Source organism: Episyrphus balteatus, chromosome 1 (assembly GCF_945859705.1).
Source record: "Episyrphus balteatus chromosome 1, idEpiBalt1.1, whole genome shotgun sequence".
Classification (NCBI taxonomy): domain Eukaryota; kingdom Metazoa; phylum Arthropoda; class Insecta; order Diptera; family Syrphidae; genus Episyrphus; species Episyrphus balteatus.
In genome coordinates, this window is record NC_079134.1 from 114,439,275 (window position 1) to 114,462,439 (window position 23,165).

The 23,165-nt window shown below is 29.9% G+C and overlaps 2 protein-coding genes across 3 annotated transcripts in view; one reads left to right on the plus strand and one right to left on the minus strand.

Moving 5' to 3' along the window:
* The window catches only part of LOC129921153 (oxidative stress-induced growth inhibitor 1-like), a 29,920-nt gene extending 18,809 nt beyond the window's left edge, over window positions 1–11,111 (plus strand). Inside the window, exons 3-9 of one of the 2 annotated variants that reach the window (XM_056002848.1) lie at window positions 3,744–3,949; window positions 4,008–4,091; window positions 6,166–6,803; window positions 6,866–7,056; window positions 7,123–7,280; window positions 9,641–10,055; window positions 10,110–11,111. In XM_056002848.1, coding sequence (XP_055858823.1) covers window positions 3,744–3,949; window positions 4,008–4,091; window positions 6,166–6,803; window positions 6,866–7,056; window positions 7,123–7,280; window positions 9,641–10,055; window positions 10,110–10,318 — 1,901 coding nt within the window. In that variant the 3' untranslated portion in view covers window positions 10,319–11,111. Of the gene's footprint in view, window positions 1–3,743; window positions 3,950–4,007; window positions 4,092–6,165; window positions 6,804–6,865; window positions 7,057–7,122; window positions 7,281–9,640 lie in introns of both variants that reach the window. The other variant, XM_056002846.1, reaches the window with a different exon arrangement.
* A 4,024-nt stretch (window positions 11,112–15,135) lies between these two features.
* On the minus strand, window positions 15,136–22,201 carry LOC129921165 (probable basic-leucine zipper transcription factor O). Its single transcript, XM_056002870.1, has 3 exons — window positions 21,831–22,201; window positions 21,520–21,771; window positions 15,136–15,675 (listed from the first exon to the last, which is right to left on the minus strand). Exons 1-3 carry the CDS (start codon window positions 22,122–22,124, stop codon window positions 15,208–15,210), a joined length of 1,014 nt encoding a protein of 337 aa, XP_055858845.1. The 5' UTR covers window positions 22,125–22,201; the 3' UTR covers window positions 15,136–15,207.
* Between the last annotated feature and the right edge of the window lie 964 nt (window positions 22,202–23,165).

Below are 23,165 nucleotides of genomic sequence, written 5' to 3' on the forward strand. Positions count from 1 at the left end.
GTTTTATGAATATATTGAAATATCTTTTTTTTTTATAATATGTTTAACGGCCATATTATTCACTAGTTTAAAATATACATCTGGATGTAAAGAAATTGAAATGTCAAAAAAAAAATCAAAATCTATGATATTCACTATCACACAGAGAAAAAAATAGTAGTTTTTAACTACTTTTTAACTATTTTCATAGTTAAAATCGGGATAACTATTTGGGATTTGGATTTATTGTTGGCATTTGACAATTTTACATCCAGATGTATTTTTTAAACTAGTGAATAATATGGCCGTAAGTATACCTATCTCCCAACGGAAATATAACACAAATTAGACAAGACTCGTGTAGCAAACTATAATTGCTGTTGTTGTAGGTTTTTATTGAGAAACTTATAATTATCTATAACTATGGATTTTTTTTCTTTTTAATCGATTACGATGGCAGTATCTATCGGAGCATTTAATTACAAATACAACACGATGATGACTAATAAATAACAATTCATAATTTTAATGTTTTTTTATACCGAAACAAATTGGAATGTTCAGAGATTTTGAAATGGAGTTTTACCCGACGAAACGCAATTTTTTCAATTAATCATGATTCGTTACCGCATGCCTAGTGAATTGGGATTAAAAAACTTACTTTTTATTCAAATAATGGAAAAGAAAACATTTAAAAAGGTTTTACTTATTTGCTTTCGAAACTTTACGTTTTACCTACTACAATCATTGTAGACACGATTAATATTTTTGGGGAGCAATCAGCTTGTACCCCAACTGATAAGATTTTTTTTTCCTTTAAACTGTCTGCTAGTCTTTTTTATGTTTGACTAATATTTTGTTGGTAAAGCAATTATAAGCCAATTGACCTCTGCATGACAACACAGAGAAGACTTATTTAAGTTATAATTAATTCAAATTATGTGTTTGCTCGATTGTTCGTGACTGGTCATTTTCTTTTTTTTTTCCAAAGCTTGTGTTTATCGGTTCGACCTATTCACAATTTAAAGGGGCATTTTTTTTTGTATGAATACATTCACCAACAGTTTAGTATCGCGTGTTTTCAAACTCTATATAGACACATTTTTTATTCGAACAAATATCTAACTCCAGATTTAGGTAATCAAGTAGGTACATATGATAGGGAATATTAATTTTACGGTGACACTGTTGTCAGAATAATGAAAAAAAATTGCAATTAAACTGATTTTATTTACATCATTAATATCATTGACGGAGTGTGGTGTGGAATTAAAGCGGTTTTGCCTAGTCATTGGTGCTAGTATTCACTTTAAGTATCGAAAGGTTCTCAATAATTGATAACAAAACAGCTACACATGTGTAAACCCGTGTACGCCCAATAGATAGAAATTTTAAACGCGGAAAACTTTTAGCCTTTAGAGATAATCGTGTATTTTATGGCGCATCTAAAAAGTCTATTTAAAAATTGGTTTGTTGTCTTTATTCTTTCAAATAATTATGTTAGTTTTTTTAATATATTATGTATGTATCTAACAAAATTAAAAATTTAGTACAAATAAAGAAGATTGTACCCCTCTTCTCCGTAACCTTCTTTGGCTACTTTTAATTATTTTTTCGTAAAGCTTCTAAAACATCAATTTTATGATAAGCCTTTAAGATTCACCTAGTTTCAAGAAAGTAGATCTGTTCTTGAATGAGATAAACTGATCAACAAGGCGTGTTTATATGTCGTCTCAGTTGCTCTGGAACGGCCGAACATGCAAATTTCTTCAAATCCTTAGAACTCGAATTGCAACATATTTTAAATAAACGAAATTGATGCTATTTATGAAATGGTTATCGAGATATTTCAGAATTCAATCAAGAATAAATGTAATATTATTTTTTAACGATACCCAAGCTTAGTTTAACGTCTTAAGTATCATGGGTTAAGCTTTCGGTTTAGAAACCATGAAAGCAAAGATAAATCCAAACAAAATTTTAATAATTCTTCGTTTTCGTTTAGAAAAATGTTACTTTCATTTCAAGTGCTTACAAACGTATTCAGGTCCATTTAATTTAATTCTACAAACAAAGTAAAAAAGACAATGAATGTGTTTTATTGCTAAGTTACTAAATTCTCTTTGCGAGATGTTCGAATGTCACCGTATTCAATAAAAGGACGCGACGTTAAAAAAATGAGATTTGATTTCAAGCCCTCCCATGAATAAAATGAAATGAAATCTTTACATAACTTTGCAGATGGCAGAGTATAGACCAGTCACCTATGTAAAAAAAGCTCTAAATTTAAGGACTTTTGTTTCAGTTTTTAGTTTATAAGTTCTTAAATGTGCATCTTATAGAAAAAATCATCAAGTACCGGTTAGAAAAAAAGAGAATTCTCCAAAACTTCAGTGTAACTGCACCTCTGCAGGCAAAACTATTTTATCAACCCCAGGTTAAGTTAAACAACATATATAAATACGCCCAAACAAACCGAATTTTAATAGCTAGAACATTGTTTTTTTTTGCAAATCAATACACTTTTTACTAATATCCCTCATACAAAGGAATCAATACATTGTGTAAGTGAAAAAAATGTAAAAACAATAAAATGCAATCATGGACAGGGGAAACAAAAAACTGGTTCAAAGTAAGTGATTTTTGAAATTTCACAAGAACTACAGTAAACGTATATCGGTTAAACCGTATAGATTCGGGATGAACAAGTTACGAAATTCTGATCTGATTTTTTTCACCTAACTCTGTTTGAGCTATTTCTTTGAGTTACCCTGTATAGATTCAAAGAAGGAGCAACTCTAGAAAGGTATGCGGTAGCGGTACGGGTAGTTGTATGGACAAAATTCCGAACCGAAACGTCAACGTTCATGTGTGAAATATTTTTATAAAAATTACACGTACCGCTACCGCATACACCCGGTGTGTTGGGAAAAATAATAGATTAAAATATTTTTATTTCCTACATCATTTTGCTACAAATTAATCAACGGTTTCACAAAAAATTGTATTGTTTTCTTTTAACTACAGTTTTCAGTTTTCATAAAATTATAAACATTTTTAAAGTTGAACTTAGAACGAAAAATATTACAAGTTGAGTTTAACTTAACAGTTAACAGGGTTCTGCAAGGCAAAAAAAACCTTAGATTTGCAATTGTTACTTAAGAAAATTTTTTCTCAAAGTTTTTACGTATGTTCAAATTCAGATGTACATACATAATTGCATCATGTCATAAAAAAAAAACGTTGGAGTCATAAAATTATAATAAAGTTGAACTTAGAACGAAAAATATTACAAGTTGAGTTTAACTTAACAGTTAACAGGGTTCTGCAAGGCAAAAAAAACCTTAGATTTGCAATTGTTACTTTAGAAAATTTTTTCTCAAAGTTTTTACGTATGTTCAAATTCAGATGTACATACATAATTGCATCATGTCATAAAAAAAAAACGTTGGAGTCATATAATTGTAAATTATAAAAAAAGGTTCCATAAACTGGATACGTCGTTTTAATTTTATTTGCTTTGCTCTATGATATGAATCTATATTAGGATTCATTTCTTTTTGTCTGCGTAGTTGTCAACGATAAAAAATTTTTGATTAAATTAATTACTTCAACGATAAGTGCTTTTTTATAAGATAAAGGTATGCCAACAATTTTTTAACAGATAAGACTGCAAATTATGTAAATACATTTGTAAAATTTTCATACAATGAGTTAACTCCAAGGAACTTATTTAAATAAAACATTATATAATTTTTTTCTAGGAAATGGACCCAGTGGTATTTCGTTGTCATACATGCTCGCCGGAAACTGGCCATATTGGATTCCAGAAAAAGTACAAAAGCATCCGGACGAAATGCTTAGAGCACGTCTCAATTATGCTGACAAAAGTAAAAGCTTAGTGGAACAAGATTTGGTAATTTTGGCAGATGGGCTTGAGGGACGAAGTACAAACCCAGTTTCATTGTTGGTGAGTAATTATAATACAATTACTGATAAACATTTTATAAATTTAAACTCATTCTTAGCTGGACAGCCTGGAGCATCCGTGTGCCGATTTAGGTTTGGAATTGCCTTCTATGCTGGAATATCGATTTGATGCAAAAAAACAGGTATTATTATTATAATATATTTGATCTTATTAGTTAAGCGGTCAAAAATCAGTCGTAAGACCATAGATACTCTTAGCGGCAATATATAAATACAAACAAATAATTTCAAGTAATCAGTTGTGCAAAAAACCAATGCATCATTTAAACTTAAGAAAATAAGTTAACAAATAATCAAATCAAGTAAAACAAAACACGAATTGACTAACGCTTTTTAAATGTAATATTCCATTTCATAAAATAGAATAATTGTTGTGTTTCATTAAGTAGGTTAGCGTTTTCGGAAATACCCAACAAAAAATTCCCTAAAAGTTTGGTCCCTTAAAATTAAGATTAAGTACTCGCCATTCGCGTTTGACGATTTCCCATACAAAATACACGTAAGTTTTAGTGATTAGTAAAACTGAACGTTTTACAATAGTGTTATAGGTGACTTTACTGTAACTTCCACCAGTGAGACAGGACAAATCATGAAAGCCATTTTTCACGATTTTTTTTGTTGTTCTTTTCTGTCTTATTTTGGTTTTGTTTTAGAAATGACTAATTCTACAACAAAATTGGATACAACAAAGTTGTAGAGCATTTAATTACCTATATAAAAATTCTCCGAATTGAATCTATATTATTGATATTTCTCGAGATAATAAGCTTATAGCTTGTTTTCACTACAGCCCAAATGAGATAATTTCGCAAATTAGGTCAGTTCAAATTTCAAATGAGATGAGATAATTTGAGAAATTATCTCATTTGGGCTCTGGTGAAAGCAATCTATTAGATTCGTTCATAACTAGCACAGTAAAAATAGATTTTTTCAAGGACAAACTATTTTAACTGGCTGATTTTTGATCACTGGTCGTTATTGAGTTAGCTTACAATCTACGAAAACTCCTTCGGCTAAGTCTGTTTCATGAAATTAAAGGTCACAATAGTTTTTATTTTTTTGTTTTAGATTGATTTGATATTTCTCGTTTGTAGCTTAGCTTTATTTTAAAAATAATTGCTATACAAAGTTTTCTTGTATCACTCACTGTCTAGAAATTATAACACTTCAAACATGATACGCAAAGTTATGAAAACAGATAGTTATGAACAAATATTAGCTTATTTTCTCGAGAAATATCAATAATAGAGATTCAATTATGAGAATACAACTTTGTTGTATACAATTTTGTTGTAGGATTAGTCATTTCTGAAATAAAACCGAAAAAAGACCGAAAAGAACAAAACAAAATCGTTAAAAAATGGCTTTCATGACTAGTGGAAGTTAAAGTAAAGTCTCCTATGACACTTTTGTAGAACGTTAAATTCTGTGTTATATGCTTTTTGATTCATTGAAAAAGCCTAAAATTCTTAGGAGCTATATAAAAATTTTTAAAAAATGACTAAAACTTACGTGTATTTTGTATTGGAAATTTTCAAACGTGAATGGCGAGCACTAAATCTTAATTTTAAGGGCCCAAACTTTTAGGGAAATTTTTGTTGGGTATTTTCAACAGAAATGGGTGTGACAAAAATCGATGGTCGCCTTAAAAAAAGCATTATAATATTTATATTATATAATTAGACAGACGTATATGTATTTCAATTCTCCATCATCGTAAAGCGAAAACAAAATACATTTATTCAAATACTCATTTTTATCAAAAAAACAAAACCGACTTCCATGTTTCAAAACGGGGTGTTATGGTTTTTTTAATAGTTCCTATGGCTTTAACTAAACGAAATTAAAATGGGACCACGTTGCAGCCACTAGCTTTCCAATACAAAAAGAATTATCAAAATTGATTGACTCTGTCCAAAGTTATGCGGTAACAAACATAAAAAAAAAAAAAAAAAAAAAAAATACAGACGAATTGAATACCTTCTCCTTTTTGGAAGTCGGTAAAAATGTATAGTAAACACTACCGCTTTTCTTCCGGAAAATATTCTTAAATCCTTTAAAGTAAGAAAACCAGTACAGCTTTATATGCCTTATTTCCTTATCTAGTGTAATATGGTCAAACTTTTAGAAGAGAGTTACAAATTTTATTAATATTTTTAAGATTCTAACCGTTTTTTTTTTTTTTTTAAATTATAGATTGACCATATTGTCCTGGGACAAGGTCCGCCAGGTGGTTCGTGGCATAAAATGGATCCTAACCTGCGAACATTGTCACTCGCTGGATGGATGTCACTACCTGGGCTAAGTTATGGTGACTGGGAAGCATTTCAACAACAAAAAAAGGCCGAGCAATTTCAGAGAAACAATTCTTCTTTGCTTCGCAAAATGACCCTGATCAAAACAAACTGCCCAAAATGTATCAAACTTCGAACGTCCAAGCAAAGCAACAATATGAAAAATAATACTTTTGTTTTCAATAATAATAACGAATGCGAACCTGAGGCTTTATGCTGTAAATGTACACAAAAAATCTGCAGCGGTACAAACCATATTAGTACAAATGCTAATAATGAACCAAAGTCGTTAAGTGACAATAATAGTGAGAGTATCAATTCGCCGCCCCGACGTAATCTATCGCTTAAACGGCAAGTATCGAAAGAGGTACAGACAAGAGCTCTTGTATCAAGAGTTGCTGAATATTATGAAGATTATGTTCATCGTATGAATTTAGACAGGTTCTTTATGAACAGTACCAATGTGACATTTATAGCTCCACTGAGTGCAGACTGTATCAAATCGGACAAATTTTCAGATGCTAGATGGATTGTCACAGGGTAAGCTTTAGTTTATTATAAAAAAAAGGAAAAAAAACTAAATCATTCAATTTGTATTTCAGAATCGAAGAGTCAACGAGGCGAACATTTTACTTTGCTTGCAAGAATGTGGTGTTAGCTAATGGTGTATCTGATTTACCTAATCGACTGGGTCTCAGAGGTGAACAACAGAGAATAAATCAGACCTGGGTTAAACATGAACTAAGGGAACTTGAGACTGCACTAGAAAATATGCCAGAAAAAGAAAGAAAAAGTACATACATTTGATATTTGTTTATAATTCAGCAATATTAAATAAGTGTTTAATTGACAACTTTAGAACTTAAGCCTGTACTTGTGGTGGGAGCTGGATTGAGTGCTGCAGATGCTGTGACTATATGTCGATCGTCTGATATAGATGTCATACATGTTTATCGTAGTAAAAGCGTAGGATTAGATAGATCGTTACCGGAAAGTGTATATCCAGAGTATCATGAGGTAAATTACTTTAAAATCATTTGTTTTTTTTTTGTTTATAGAAATAAGTAGCTTTTGATTCTAATAGGCATGATTGGATGATGTGGTGTTCTTTGTATCGAATAAATAAATATCCCGGTTCAAGGTAATCACCTTAAACTAAAGTTTTGAAGGTTCTTATTAGGCGGCTGTCATAAAAAGCTATGACACATTTTATGTTTTATGCCAGCAGACCAATCAAAACCTTAAATATTCTGATCTTAAGTTCAGGTGCGTTACCTTGAATCCATTATCAAACAAATACAGCTTGAATTTAAAATAAATCACAGTTCACAAAATAATGTAGTATTATGACTATATTTTCAAAGATTATTTAGCAGTCAAAGTCCAGTCAGTAAAAATGTAAAACAGAATCCAAAAAGTAAATTTTGGGAATGAAGGTATAACCTAAATATAAATAAGCAGTTTTATAGCTACTTGCGTCTTAGTATCAAAAAAGTGTGGCAACCTTAATTTTGAGCTTAAAATGGTTTTGGCGGGTTTAATAACGTGAGTTTTTCAATAAATGTGAATAGGCTTAACCTTTTACATACTAAATGTAAGAACTGATGATTTTTCCTTTTTTCCTAAATCTTAACACCTCAACTCAGCCATTTCGTTGTTATCGTCTTGTTTTTCTTTTGTATATTATTCGACGGATTAAGGAACTTTTTTTTTTGTATCAAATCAAAGATAAAACTAAGCACCTTCTTGACATACACGTTTTTAAATTATTGGTTGATAGTTTTTTGGTTATCTATGCAAAGTATATTCAAAATTATCAGGGAAAACTATACAAAAGGTGTGCTCCAAACTTTCATAATATTGGAATTTAAAGACAATGATGTCAAAATATATAAGTGTAATACCATCTTTTTTCAAAATTAAGAGGTCTGCCGGATCAAAGCTTGGCAGCTCACCCCGAAGCCTATGGGAACGCAAGACGTGATAAACGCTCCTAACATTAAAACAGGCTGCATGACAACACATGCAAATTTTTACTCGGAAGACTTCTAGTTTAAAAAAAAGACGTTAATACCTTTAAGTACATCAGAAAAAAGGACCACAGCATACGTTTTGAATAACTCGTAGTTTTGCAAATACAGTGGAATCCCGCTAACTTGAACACAAACGAAATCAGGCCTGTTCTTCGATTGTTCAAGTTACTGAAACATATAAAAATCTTCTTTTTTGTATGAATTCAATTTGTTATTATAAATTAATGTAAATGACACAAAACACAATTACAAATGTACTTCTGTTGAAATTCAAATATTTTAATTATTCAACTTATAAAGTCAGCAACAAAAAAGTTCAAGAAAATAGGATGTTCAAAATATTGGAGTGATGTTAATGATTGCCAAAATACTAAGCTCATCGGCCAACTCGGCCTTAGCGAGGTAATCCGCCGGAGCGGAAATTCTGCGATTTCATACGAAATATGCTTCGAGGTGTGTTTCCGACAAGAAAAAACTGTCCTGTTCGGATGAAATCGTACAAAATCCGCTCCGACGGACTACCTCGCTAGAGCCGACTATAAAACAAGACTTTATGAAAAAAACAGCTTTCATCGCTTCTAACCTTAAAATAGACTCCATTACGAAACTGCCAACATTTGAACCGGAAAACTTTTGGACTTGGAAACAAGATGTTTTACCTTTGACAAAAATATCGTCTTTTAGCTCTATGAGACGCACAATGCGCTTTACGATGCCAATCGTATCTGGATGCGGACGGGAAGACCTATGGTTTTCAAAACTACTAATAGTCACCTTTAACTTTCAATTTGATATTTTCTTTAGCTTGATGAGTAAATGTTTCTGCAGTGACCACACGGGCTCAATTATTAGAATTACCCAAAAAAATCAAAATTTAGTTAGAAATATGAAAAAATATGATTTTTCCCCCACCTTGCGTGACAAATTCTCACTTTGGCCAGCCATAAAATTGAATTTATTTGGATAATTTTATTGTCAATAAGTTTTTCGTTGGTCATATTTGGTTAAAATCAATAAAAATGGAACTATTAAATAAAAACGATAATAACCAACTTCAGCCTCCTATAATCCCAACAAATTGATTTTTACACACTTCGGAACACATTTCATTAAAAAAATTCTATTAAATTGCAGTTATTTTATTTTGAATATAAGTGAGTTTTTCCTTTTAATCATTTAAGTAGATAGTTTTGTGATAATTATAGAGTTGCATCGAAATGATATTCCCTGGCAAATTAAAGTTTTACTGAAGTACCCCCAATTTTTTTAAAAGATTTTTTTAACTTTTATAAATCATATATTAAGAAACATTTTTAATAGTTGCTGACGCATTTTTCTTTACAGGTGCACAGAATGATGAAAGATCCCAGCCAAACATACGACTGCTATACGCCTGTTCCAGAGCACGCCATTTCGAAACTAACAACAGATGCTTTCGGTTGTCATCTTGTAACAGTGAAAAATCTCAAAACTTCCGAAACCACAACATATGAAGTTTCTTATTGTGCCATACTAATTGGAGCAAGACCAAATTTGCGTTTTATCTCGTGCATAAGCAAGCATCCAGCCAGAAAAATAATTCCTCTCAAGTGCACTTATCCACATGCAGAGCAATATCAAAATCAGATGACGCGAAAACTAGCTTGGTTGAAAAACCTGTGTGAGAAATGTAAAAACTTTAACATTTGTGATTGGAATCGCCGACTTACACCAATTGAGCATTGTCAGCGAGTTTATGATAATTCAAATAACAAAATTTGTGAGTGCAATAGAAGCTGTATTAATGATGATTCATTAAGAGTATGTCCCCTAGATGACTCGGGCATCGGTCTCGGCTTAGAACCGTCAAAACCTATTGATAGTAAGACTAATCAAATCGACGTGGATAAATATACGAATGAGGTTCAAAGAATGCCTAAGGGACTTTTTGCAATGGGACCACTAGTCGGGGATAATTTTGTTCGTTTCATCCCAGGCGGTGCACTGGCCATCACATCAACTCTTCACCAAGAAAACGATTGAAACCGATTCAAGGTTTCAATGTAAACACTTTTGTGAGTTTCTCAAGCACAAGGTTGCCATAAATGGGGAAACTTAACTTTTTCTATATAGGAAACGGTTCTTTTTTTGATTTGTGTAAATACTTTTTCGGCACAAATGTTATATTGTATCTCTAGCTGTTATAACATCAATATAATTCTCATTAAATTTAAGAGTGATCAGCGGTGAAATGATATTTGAATTTGGAACCATTTGATTCTTACTGTTGTTTGAAAGAGTAATTGATGTCTAATGTGACTCTAATGAAACTACAGAATTGTTACTAAAAGCTGCATTAAAGTTTTAATACTTTTTTTTTTATTGTTGAACTTGTTTTTACGGAGGTCTTGTTTGTTTTTAATTTTTTATTAAAACAATTATAAAAGTTTGACCGTTTGTTTTGTTTATTTCATTATTAACTGTTATTCTTGTACACAAATCTTTATATTTGTTCAACTGTGAATTATTAAATAAGTAAAAAGAAATATATATGTGTATATGAAAAAGCCAAATGGATTTATGAATTTATTGATTGAAACCAAAAGACAAAAACTCTTAGGACATATCGTAAGCCATCAGGAGAATTGAGTTCCAATCTTAAATGTATGTATTCCTTGTTTTGAACAAAACCATTTTTTGCTTAAATTTCATAAAACAAATTATAGCAAAAGATTCTCTAGGTAATTTAAGGAAAAAAAAATACAAGGGAGTAAGGGACAATCTTCCATCGTTTAAGCGATAAATGCAATTTTCTCTCAAACTGACTTCAAACACATTTAAATCCACTAAATTTAATCAAGAGTTTTTTAAAGAATAGTCCTCAAAACTAAAAATTTTGAAAAAAAAAAGTTATTAAAAAATTTTAAATGGCCTTTTTTAAACTTTTTCGTAGCAAAATATGAATTTATTAAAAAAAATTTAAATGTTTTAGAGATTTATTTGTTTAACTTTCTTTTTAATATTTTTTTTTTTTATAACAAAATTTAAACCAATGATTTAATTTAAAACAAATGTTATTTATTTATTTTTAAATATTATCAGTAGGAACTTTCACCGGAAAGCTACCTACAACACGTAACTTAACTTGGAGAAAGATAAATTGCTAGATAAGTTCCATCTGAACTTAGTTGTAATCGGGAGGAGGAGGTGGTTTTAATGGTTAAGAGTCCCACATATCTATGAGCACGCGTTTTCCGGTCCTCATAGAATCTTTTGAAGATTTCAACACCTACCCACGGACAAAACAAAAATCCGACGAGGAAAAGGTAGTTTACATTACAATTTAAAAAAAAAAAATATAAATATAATTATACAAAAAAAAAAATATAAAAAAATCAATTTCATAGGATTTTCTTGATAAAAACTGAATTTTTGCATTGAAATAATTGATTTTCTCAAAGACCTTGGCAAATAAGAACTTTAAACTTTTGCTTTTTAACTTTCAACAATAAGGGCTATTGAATGAATACAAAATAGCTTTATATTTAAATGTTGAACTCTAAAAAAAAAATAAGTTAAATTTTTTTCAAAACTTCTATTAAAAAAAGTTCTTCGAAAATGAAATACTTTTTAATTTTTTTCATAAACCGTAATACATATTGACATTTCCTTTTATAATTTCAAATCATAAAAAATGTGGCCCTAAGAGTTTAAAATAAATACATTTTATATTACGAACAAGTTTTAAAAACGACATGTTAAAATTTTGTCAATATTTTTTTTTTTTTTAATCTGAGTTCAATAACCATTCTTTCAAAAGCCCTTCATTCAGTCAACTTAATTTTAATTTTACAAATAGACTAAGCTTCTAGCTTTTTAAAAATTATATTTAAATATTGTAGGTGTTGCCGTTGTGTTCAAATATTTTGTGTGTGTTTGAAGTCAATTAATAACGATGGAAGAATGTCCTTCACTCCCATATATTTTTTTTTTCCTTGAATTTCCTAGACAATCTTTTAGCATCAATTAATTTATGAAATTTAAGCAAAATTTTTGAAAAAAAATTTTTTTTGTTCACAAAAATCTTCAATTAAATTTAAAAAATTAAAACGGCAACACCGGCAATTTTTAATCTATAGACTTTAAAGTATTTTTAATTACTGACGTTTGAAAAAAAAGATCATCAAAATTGTTCGGCCGGGTTCCCCAATATTGCCATTTTTTTAGCTTTAGTTACTCCACTAGGGACAAAACACATCGAGTCCTTCCCGACAAGTTATCGTAGGTGACATGGCGCGGCGCTTACGATGTTTAAAGAAAAATATTTATTTTCTTTTTCTTTTAGACTTATTGGAAACAATTTTTATGTGAACGTTCTCTTCAGAAATTGTTGATTAGATTAACACAAAATAGTTTTATCTTATTCGTTCTTAGTGCTGGAAAAGTACAATTATTATATGCTGTCCATAGTTTATATGAATTTTAATTTGGCACTTACGATAATTTGGCGGGAAGGGCTCGACATTTCCAAGAATCTTAACTGACTTTTATGATTCTAGGCGAAATATCAAATAAGCACAGATTAACAGAGTGTCTACTTGCTTTCTATTATTCTTTTCATGAATAATAAAAAAGTAAGTGCAAGTCGAAAATTAATTTATGAAACAACATAATGTATAAAATCATCAGATCACCACCAACATTAAAATAATCTGCTTTAAAAAGTAATGTTTTTACTTGATCGATTATTGAAACTTAAAAAAGGAAACCTTAATTTCTTTTCAAATATTATTCAGAAGACGGAATTAAGGGGTAATAATGACACCAGTGTCATTTTCATCAGCGTATAAAACAAAGTAGGACAATTATTTTCTTTTGATATGTTAACTTTATTGGCTTTATTTGGTATGTTAAAAGGTAACAGAATAGGCTAACATCATTGAATAATTATATAAAAAGCTATGAATGAGATTGTAGCGCTACAGTCGCTTAACAGGATTGTGTATTCGATATCCAAAAAAATCCCTGAAAAGGAATTTTCGGTTACTCAGTAACCAAAACTATAATATATATTTATTTTTTCTTTACTTATATTGGTTTTGTTTTTAGTTAGGTTTATACTTTTTTACTTTTTATTTTTGTAATATTCTAAAAAATAAACAAAATTTACTAGGCTGAAAGAAATATTTTTAAAGTTTTGATTCTTTTTTGAAAGGATTTTGTTTTTTGTTTATTTATTAACCCTGGCGACAAGAAGATGAACATTTTGTTCAATTTAATTTAATTGATGGCAATTAGGTTGTGTTAGCATATAAGCTGAAGTTGTAATACACATTATTTGCACGTTGTCCACATACACTGGGGCGTATACGTGCTCTTTTTTTTATTGTTTTTTTTTTTTTACCGCAAATGCAAAAGTAAGGGAGGTAAAGACAGGCTAGCTAGAAAATTCAAAATTCATGGAATTTGCTCATATAGCACATTATTTAAAATAATTTATAATGCTAAATGTTAAGGACTAACGTTAAACACTTATTATATTTCTTACTTAAAACTAGTACTATTTCAATTACAATATTGTATTAAAAATGGCAAAAAAAACGTTTTTGTCCCTAACTAGATTTTGATAATGTTACGGAGTTTTTAAAAACCGTTTCGTAATCAGTGTAACTTGCTCTACAAACGTGTACATACTAAATCCCGGGTTTATTCTGTTTTTCAAACTTATCCAATTTTTCACCGCGTATAACTTCGACACGCAAACATTTTTTTTTTGTTATTTTGAATCAGATTATGTGTCTAGTCTAGGGGAGAAGGGGGTACATTTGACACTTAGTTTTTAAAGGTCTGTATTTTCGAAAACTGTTAAAGTTTTCCAATGTTTTCTATTGTATTTGATTTATTGACTATTCAAGATTATACTAACAGTAATTTTTTTTGTTTTACAACATTACAACATTTAAAAAAATAATGCTTTCTAAAAAGAGTCATTTTGTCAAAAGTGCCCCAGGACCGGGGCACATTTGACTTCAAAAGGGGTACATTTTGACAATGGTGGATTAAACCCCACATCGTGTGCATTATATTTTTAAAACTATCAGCGGATCTTGCTCGTCCATTGTTTAATTAGAATAAAAAAAATAAATTTTTGGTTTTAAACAATCTTCTAAACAATATAACGAAAAAAATAAATCCAAAAATTTATTTTATAAAAAGAAGAAGAAAAAACAAAAAAAAACATAAAATATTTCAAAAAATCTCCCCATTTAAATCTTAATCAAAATTAAACGATGTCGATTTTTTTTTAAATAGTTTATTAAACATATAATTCCCCAAAATCAACGTAAAACTGTGCCCACATTGCAAAAGTCAAAGGTGCCCCGAAGGAGCCTCATAATTGTTTGTCTTTTTTTTTCAATAACTAATACTATTTTTTTAAAAAGCTGGTTTTAATTTACTTAACTTTAAGCATAGTACTATCAAAATATTGATTCACCATTAAAAAAACTTTTTTATTAGGTTCAGAAATCGCTTACATATCGGTGGTCAAAAATTAGATCAGAAATACAGAAAACACGAAAACACGTGGTACTTCGCGAAAAGTTAATGAAAGACTGCGAAATTTCTCAAAATTTCTTTAAATCAAACTAAGCTTCTTTCTTCATCCAAACTATTGTTAATTAAGGGCATGATCATACCGAAAAACGCAAAGTCAAATGTGCCCCGGTGTCAAATGGACCCCCGCTTACCCTACGTCTAAAGATGCCATTTTCATCAAAAAGTCATTTTCGGAAGTGGATTTATTATGTTCTTACAACTGATGATTCAATTAAAAGTTCAATAATTTATAAACACATGAGTAATTTTGTAATTTATTAACAGGAAAAACAAAAACTATACATTACTATGAAGTTACAGTTTGACTAGCGAACTCAGTCTTCTTTTGATTTTTCCACTATAGTCTTGGTTGATTGTTTTGCCTCAATCATTTTCTCCGTGGACTTATCTTTTATATTTTCGCGATGCCCTATATCGTTTATGTTGTCTGGTTCAGAATTTAATGCAATATGTTCGTTATCCTCGTTATTTCCATTATTTTTATTTTGATTATTTTCCGAATGGGCCTTGAATTCGTTTTCTTCATCCGATTGTGATTCGTTTGATCCATTCGATTTGGCATTTTGAAAAAGGATGATAACATCGTCACATTTCGGAAATTCTTGATTTTGTGTTTCGGAATCAATTATTTCATGTTCAATATCATTAGGTGATTGAAGCAAATTTCCATTGTTCTCATATAATTTAGGAAATTCTGATTGTTGCAACATTTTCGCTTCAAAAGTCCCAGGACTACATTGAGGTTCTAAGTGAAGGCTTGGAAAAGGTTCTTTATGTTCCATCTATAAATATATAAAATTAATTTAAAAATTTAATTTATTTATTTATTCAAATCTACGATAAATTACAATCAACAGATTTTGCTTACGACTAAAATATTAATTCTAATTTTCAACAAAAATTGTTTTAAACAGAATTTTGCAACAAATTAATCAAAATATGTAGATTTAAATTGATATCTTGACATACAAAGATCAAGTTCATTATAATAGAAATTAAAATGTCTACAGCAATGGGAAATTAGCGCGCGCTGTCCATAATTGGTTGAATGGGGAATTTAAAAAATTAGCTGTCTCATCCTCATTGGCCTACTAGGAGCATATATTTTGACTTAAGAGAGTAAATCTGAGCAGTCAATGTCATTACAAAGAATATCACGAATAAACATTACATTATACATCTTTCGTCTTGATTCAAGGGTCTGTATTCAAAGCATTAGACATCTGCTTTTATAATTCTGATCGGTATTACTATTAAAATAAAACAGCCTCAAAGCAAACCTTAAGAAATTTGTCTGGACTCCAAATGACAGAACATTATTCAAACAAAGGGCGAACAATTGAACAAAACACGGCTTTAAGAGTATAAGGGTCCTTAAAGTCTGAAGAATTTCTTTTAGGAAACCCTAACATAGAACTAGCTTTTGAGACAATACATGAAACATGAGGTTCAAAAGATAATTTTTCATGGAAAACTTCGCTTAAGTATCGGACTCGATAAACGACAGTAAGTCATAACAGAATATTTAAAATAAATAAGACAAACAAAATGGTCTCCATTTTGCATGCACCACTTTTCAAAAACTTCAACATCTTTTGTAACTCCAAACAATCACTAAAACTTTTTATTATTTTAAAAATTTTTATGTCATCGGCAAACATTAAACTATCCGAAAAGGATAAAAAGCGGTGGACCCAAATGACTTCCCCCAGGAACGCCTGTGTAGTTCGCGAACGAACTAGTTCAATGAACTAGTTCATCTTGGTGAACTAGTGAACTTAGTTCACTTACTTAGTTCAATTTAGTTCGCGAATAGTGAAAAAGATTTGTTTCAAAAAACTAAACAGCAACCTAAAGCAGTCGTAATATGACATTACAAAATAGCTTGCGCTGACCTTACATTATAATTTTTTTTATATATTTTTTGGGTGAAAGGAAGTCCCATCTGTAAAGGGAATTTTCAAATTTGGTCCTTATCTCCTAGTCTTATACAACGACAGCGCCCTTTTAAACCGACAGACGTTTAAAGAAGGGGTGCAGAAACCAAAGTGCATATGAAATTGCATCCAATTCTTTGTTGAGCGAAATCAGTTCTTCCGCTCTACCTCAAGATTTAGATGTAGGTAAAACAAAAGGTCGCTTGCGCCAGTATCTATTAGCGTTTCTTCTTCAAGCAACACTTACTCTTGTTTCGGAGCAAGAACAAAAAACAAGTAGCATCTTGGTCCTTGCATTACTATGATTTTGATTTAATGAAAGCAAAACGTACTTTTTCTAGACTTTCGTCAGGAACCTGAAAAATGTACAGATCTGTTATTTTTAGGTTGTATTTGTTTTATTATGTAGAATGCGTCAATTTTACATAAATTTGGATACAGTTTGTACAAACTAATTTTGTTTTTTAATTCTAACATAACCGGAGTGATTAAAATAAATTGAACTAAAATGAACTAGTTCAGAACTAGTTCAGTAGCGTGATTTGAACTTAAGTGATCGATCACTCAAATGAACTAAAGTGCCCAACTCTACTGAGTGAACTTTAATCGGGTTAGATACCAGATCACCTATTTTAACAATTTCAATCTTTCAATCAAATAATACCAAACTAAGCAGAGTGCCATCAAAACCATATGATTTTAAATGTTTAATTAAAATTAGTGATACTCTGCTAAAAGCTTTCACGAAGTCCATGTAAACCACATCCATTTGGGAACGGTTTTTTAATGCTTTAAAAGCACTGGGGTGGAATCGGCTAAAATGATATTTGACTATCATATTTTTTACTATCAAATTTGATAGTCAACTATTTTTTATCTGTGTAAGGTGATCGTCTTTAGATCATTTTTAATTTTGGTTTAGTTGGTATCACTTCGGTTTGACATCTGTCCTACGTCATTAAATTAAAAAAAAAACAATGCAGAGTTTCAGTTTTTCACTTTCATAGCTACAATAATTGAGAAGACAATTATTAAAAACGTAAGTTAATATTTTTTAAAACGCTTAAAATAATAATTTATAACTTTAATATCTATCCAGCAAACACAACTCGAAAAGGATCGCTTACAAAGAATCCCACAAAATATTGTATAAGCTTTGAATTCAGATAGCAGATCCAAAATGTGTATTATACTCATAAAAAGTATCTTATGTTATTCGAAAATTTTGTACGAGTCTATAAAAAGCACTAAATATTATTTCAAATTATTTTATTTGTGTACAAAGGTGTGATTGCACATTACTTTGAGTCGGGGATGTAAAATATAATTTAATTTGTTCCTCAAGTCTGACTCTTCTATTTTCTATTTCATATTCAGTTACTTTATTTTAATTTTGTAGTCTTAAAATAATTGCACAGGCACAAAAATATTCATTTTTCCCAAACAAAGTAAAAGCACCACGAAAACCATGAAAAAAATATGCTTCAAATGTTAAATTGTCTCAAATTGACACCTAAATAGGTGTCAGCTGAAAAAGTCAAAAAAATATGATAGTCACTTTTGACTATCATCTTACACAGACGAATTTTCTTGAATTTGACAGTCAACTATCAAAAATCATCTTACACGATTCCACCCCTGATTTGAATGAAAAGCAAGACAAATTTGTAGTTTTTGAACGGCCAAATTGAATATTTGAAATATTTTTGCTTATTATACATACCATATAATTTTTTTTAAATTATTTTTTCCAGGAGCTTTGATAAAATGGGGAGTTTACTTATTGGACGATAATTTATAATTTTTGTTTTGTCTCCAGACTTAAAAACTGAATTTTAAGCGTTATCTAAATAATGTACCCTTTACACAAAACATAAAGCTGCTGTTTTTGACGATAAAATGCTAATTTATGATTTATGTTTGATGTTCCAAAAGCGTCTCAGAAGGAGGTGCTGTAACTATAACTCTTATAGACCAGTCGGAATAAACATTTGAAATGGAAAAAATATAATCCTAAAGTTTTTTCATTAGAAGAGTAAAGGGGTCACTGGAAGCTTAAAACCTGTTTTTTCGGGATAATCGAGGTTAACCCTCTACCGCATACTAACCCATATATGGTTTATCGATTTCATATCGATTTATTTTATTTTTTATAATTAACCGGTTTTTATTATCAGTAAGAGAGTCATGATTCTGAAATAAACTCATTGTTTCAAGAGCATGTGTAAAGTGCAAATCAGTGAATAAAAGTGTGTATTTTTCAAGTGTTTTTTTTTTATAATAATAAATTAGTAAGTTGCATCCAATCAAAAATAAGTTTCGTATGTATTTATTATACTTTTATATTTTTACAAAGTTTGTTTTTTGTTTTTATAAAAAATTTTGTCTTTTTTTTTTGCGTTTTTTCCAAAACACCATTAATGGGTTATCATGCGTTGGAGACTTACATTACTGATTTTTGTGGGATGTTTATTTTGTTTGTAAAATGAATTCGAAGACTTTCTATGGAAAAAATTAGTGTGTAAATGCTAAAACTGGTTATGGTTTTCGAAGTGATGACAATCTAGCTTCAGATTCTGGCCCTTATTAACATCAAACAAGCCATCTCCGAGCACTTATACAAATCTGTAAAACCTACAATGTCACGAAAAAGAGGATGCCCTTCAACTTTGGCAGGTGATCAGAGCAGAGATGGAACAAAACAAAGCTGAGGGAGTTATTTACAAGTCACGGAAGTCCAGCCCCATCTAATCCCGAAATTCCAATTCACTCACAACAACCAGGGGCAAAAGCCGTTGAATTTATATAAATGTAAAAAAATAAAAATTTCTATGTAGTACCTTTTTTCAACCCCTAATAAAGCTAAAAAATTGTTACAAAAATTTTTATTTCATTTCGTTCATAATTCATGCAGTAGAGGGTTAATCTTGGCCATTTTTGATTTTTGACATAAACGTTTGAGACAGGTATCGCTGCAAAAGTGTAACATTTTCTTACTCTAAAACAACCAAATATACAGACTACTATTTTTTTTTACACTTTCGCTATACCCTTACCCTATTGCAACAAAATAAAACAATGGTGCAAAATTTGTCTGTTGTACTTAAAGTAGTAGAAAAATTAAATTTAGCAATTTTACACCTTTTTGTTGCACCGGATCGTGAATACCCCTTATATCTTATTACTCCATTAAAAAATGTTTTGAAAACAGATAATGGTACTAACCGTTATTAGTTATGCATGTTAGTGATATAAAAAGAAAATAAGTAAAATATTATAACTGACAAGAATACAGTTTTGAATTTGTATTCTTCGGTAAGATTTCTCAACCCCAACAACATATACATATAAACAAACATCCATGCCATATTGTGTTTATTATTAAATTCTAAACGCAAATAGAGTGTACAAGGTCTAACAGAATAAGGGAAAACTATTAATAATAATAAATAGTTTTTATTATAAATATTTATAATAATAATTATATTAGTTCACTTAAAATTGTTTTTCGTCAAATCCTAGATTATGGCGAAAGAACTTTTTTCCATTTGAGAAATTTTTTTTGGTAGTACATACATACCAAATTTTTACAAGTAGATATGCATTAGGCAGTTGAAAAAAAAAAATATTTTTCCAAAAATACCATACAACAGTCAAATTAAGTAATCTAATGAAACATGAAGTTTCGTTTAAAAGTAGTGCTACACAACTCACTAAAATCGATATCGATTTAACTTGTTTTCGAAAATGAAATGCAAGAAAAACATAAAACAAAAACTCTGAGAAAAATAATTTTACTATCAATAAAATTCTTAACATAACGCATTAGAGACGAAGTGAATTCGAAAAGTTATTGAAAAAATAAAATTGATCAAAAGATAAAACTCTGAAAACAATTTTACGCTATTTTAAATTTCGATTTCGACTGAATTTCTGGAACATGGAAGCCCAACTTTTGAGATAATTTGGTGCTTAAAGTCTGTTTGTTTCTTCATTTTAAACAAAATTCAAATGATTTTTATTTTTTTTTAGAAATTCTTTGACATACCTACACGAAATTAAATGGTATACTACTTCCTTTAGAGGTCAAAACCATTTAAAGAGTGAGTTTTTTTTTTATCTTTTAAAAAGCTTTAAAATTAAAAGAAACTTTAAACATAAGAGAGTACTAGCGACCAAGTCGTGACTTTTTTTGGTTTACACGCTTAACTGTCAACGAACAAACCAAGAAAAATGTGTCGTACAAAAATGATACGCATACGCCACAGTGACCGATGATTATGAAGAGTTATGATGATATTTGGACTTGAAAAACTTATGACGAGGTAACGATTCACGTATTCTTTATGGCAGAGTCAAGATATAATTGTATTTGAATTAAATTTGCTTGGAGCACTTAAAAAATATTTTTTGCTTGGGTTACATACCGAATTTGTTAGTTAAAAAAAAAGCTTAAAGAACATTAAATATTTTTGAATTCCATGAAGTCTGTTTCACACTTTTTCAGAGCATATTGTTTCAGAAGAAAATAAAGCAATAAAAATCTTTGAGCAACATTAAACCATAACGATTTCAATTTTAACTTATTTGTGGTTAAACAAAACTAATTTAAAATTCAAATTTCATTTCAACAACTCCAAAGTGAAGAACCATCTATTAATTTATCTAAGAGTATACATAAGTACCAGCCTTATCTTCCAAATCACTTCCATTACGAGAAAACCAATCTTGTTTCAGTTCATTTGTTTGGCTTAATTGATATTCCTGTTTTTGTATTCGAACCTTTGGCAAATACACTTGTTGGCCTTTCCGGGAAAGTAATTTGTCTGTGCGAAGGCGTTTTCTAGAATTTTCTGTATTGTCTTCTGAAAGCGAATCCTCGCTTAGCGCCCGCCTATTTCGTTTGTTTGGATTTAAAGTACTTTTTTGTTCATCTTGTACCTGAAAAAAATTACCTATGTAACTAATTTGTTCCAATTAACACCATTAATAATAATTACTGTTCTTTTAAATATTCTTGTATGAATACGCTTTGAGGGGACTTCTGTATGTCCTTCTTGGTTTTTAGATGTTCTATAATAATTGATTCCTCGCTTTTCAACAGCACCCAATTTGCATAAATTTCGCAGTGATTGCCTTACTGCACTCTGAAGATTAGCCACGGGAACATTGTTTTTCATGGTTAATTCAACTGTATTACAAATATTTGAAAAGTTCATGTTATCATATTCTTGATCATAAACGGCTTTGATGACATGGCGATTAATTTTTTTTGGTACACCAAATTTATCCATTGAGAATTTATTTTAAAATTTCAAATGCACGATCAAATTAAATGTATTGAATGTTGTATCTTTTTCAATGAAGTAAGATATTTAAAAAAATTAAATATTTTTACATATATGAAATAGTTTTAAACAAAAAGTTTTTTTTTGTTAAGTGATAAAGAAACAGGTGTGTAGAAACGTAATTGTATGCCATGCCGTTCTCGCCGTTCCTTTCTGAGATCCGAATGCGATAGCTGATTTAAATATGAGACACTTTAATAATAGTTATGATTTTGATCCTTCTTTTATAAATGAAATATAGCATATAGGGGAAACAAATCGGCCAAAACTTGACAATTGCATATTCTACCAAAAAGAAGTGCTGATTCACTGTGGTGTATGAGTACCTGGAAAGTTTTCGAGAAAGTTGAAAATGTATGACTTTACATGTAGATTTCGGTGGTTTCTTTCCGAAATTCAAGTTAGCCTTTAAATATCTCTATTTATTTATTTGATTAAATATTAACACAGGCATATGGTACATTAAGGTGGTCCTTATATAGCTTTTTGTCGAAATTCTAAGGACATCAATAAGTTCTAAATAGCGAAAAAAAAATTTCTAATTTTTGCGAGTTTTTATTTCAACTTCCTATTCTCCCGGTACAGTCGGGAAAACCCCATATAAAATTAGAAAATTACCTAAAAAAATCAAAGGAAATGAAGTTTTACATGAAAATTTTACGTTGAATCCGGGAAAGGAAAGGAGTCAAATAAGAATCTAAAACAATTAGTGAAAATTTTTCTAATTGCATTTTCCAAATAAGGACCATACCAAATGGTACATACTTTTTAAAATTATAACAAAAAAAGGAAAAACTGACCTGAAATCTATTGTACCTACACAATGCATTTTGAATTAAAAAATATTTTTCTTAAGTTAAGTGATTCCACATTGTTATTGCTGCAATTAATTTCAATGAAGTTTTTATTGTAATATGTATATTTAATGAAAAGATTTACAGAACAATTCGCACAGTATTTAAATTGGCAACTGCGTAGCCATGTATT

What these genes read in the sequence shown, in the direction of transcription:
- LOC129921165 (XM_056002870.1), bottom strand. Translation starts at nt 22,124, where the DNA reads ATGGATAAATTTGGTGTACCAAAAAAAATTAATCGCCATGTCATCAAA. An exon ending in CAAGAATATTTAAAAGAACA is followed by an intron (nt 21,772 to 21,830) that starts GTAATTATTATT and finishes AATTTTTTTCAG; the next exon opens with GTACAAGATGAACAAAAAAG. An exon ending in GAAGTGATTTGGAAGATAAG is followed by an intron (nt 15,676 to 21,519) that starts GCTGGTACTTAT and finishes ATATATTTATAG; the next exon opens with ATGGAACATAAAGAACCTTT.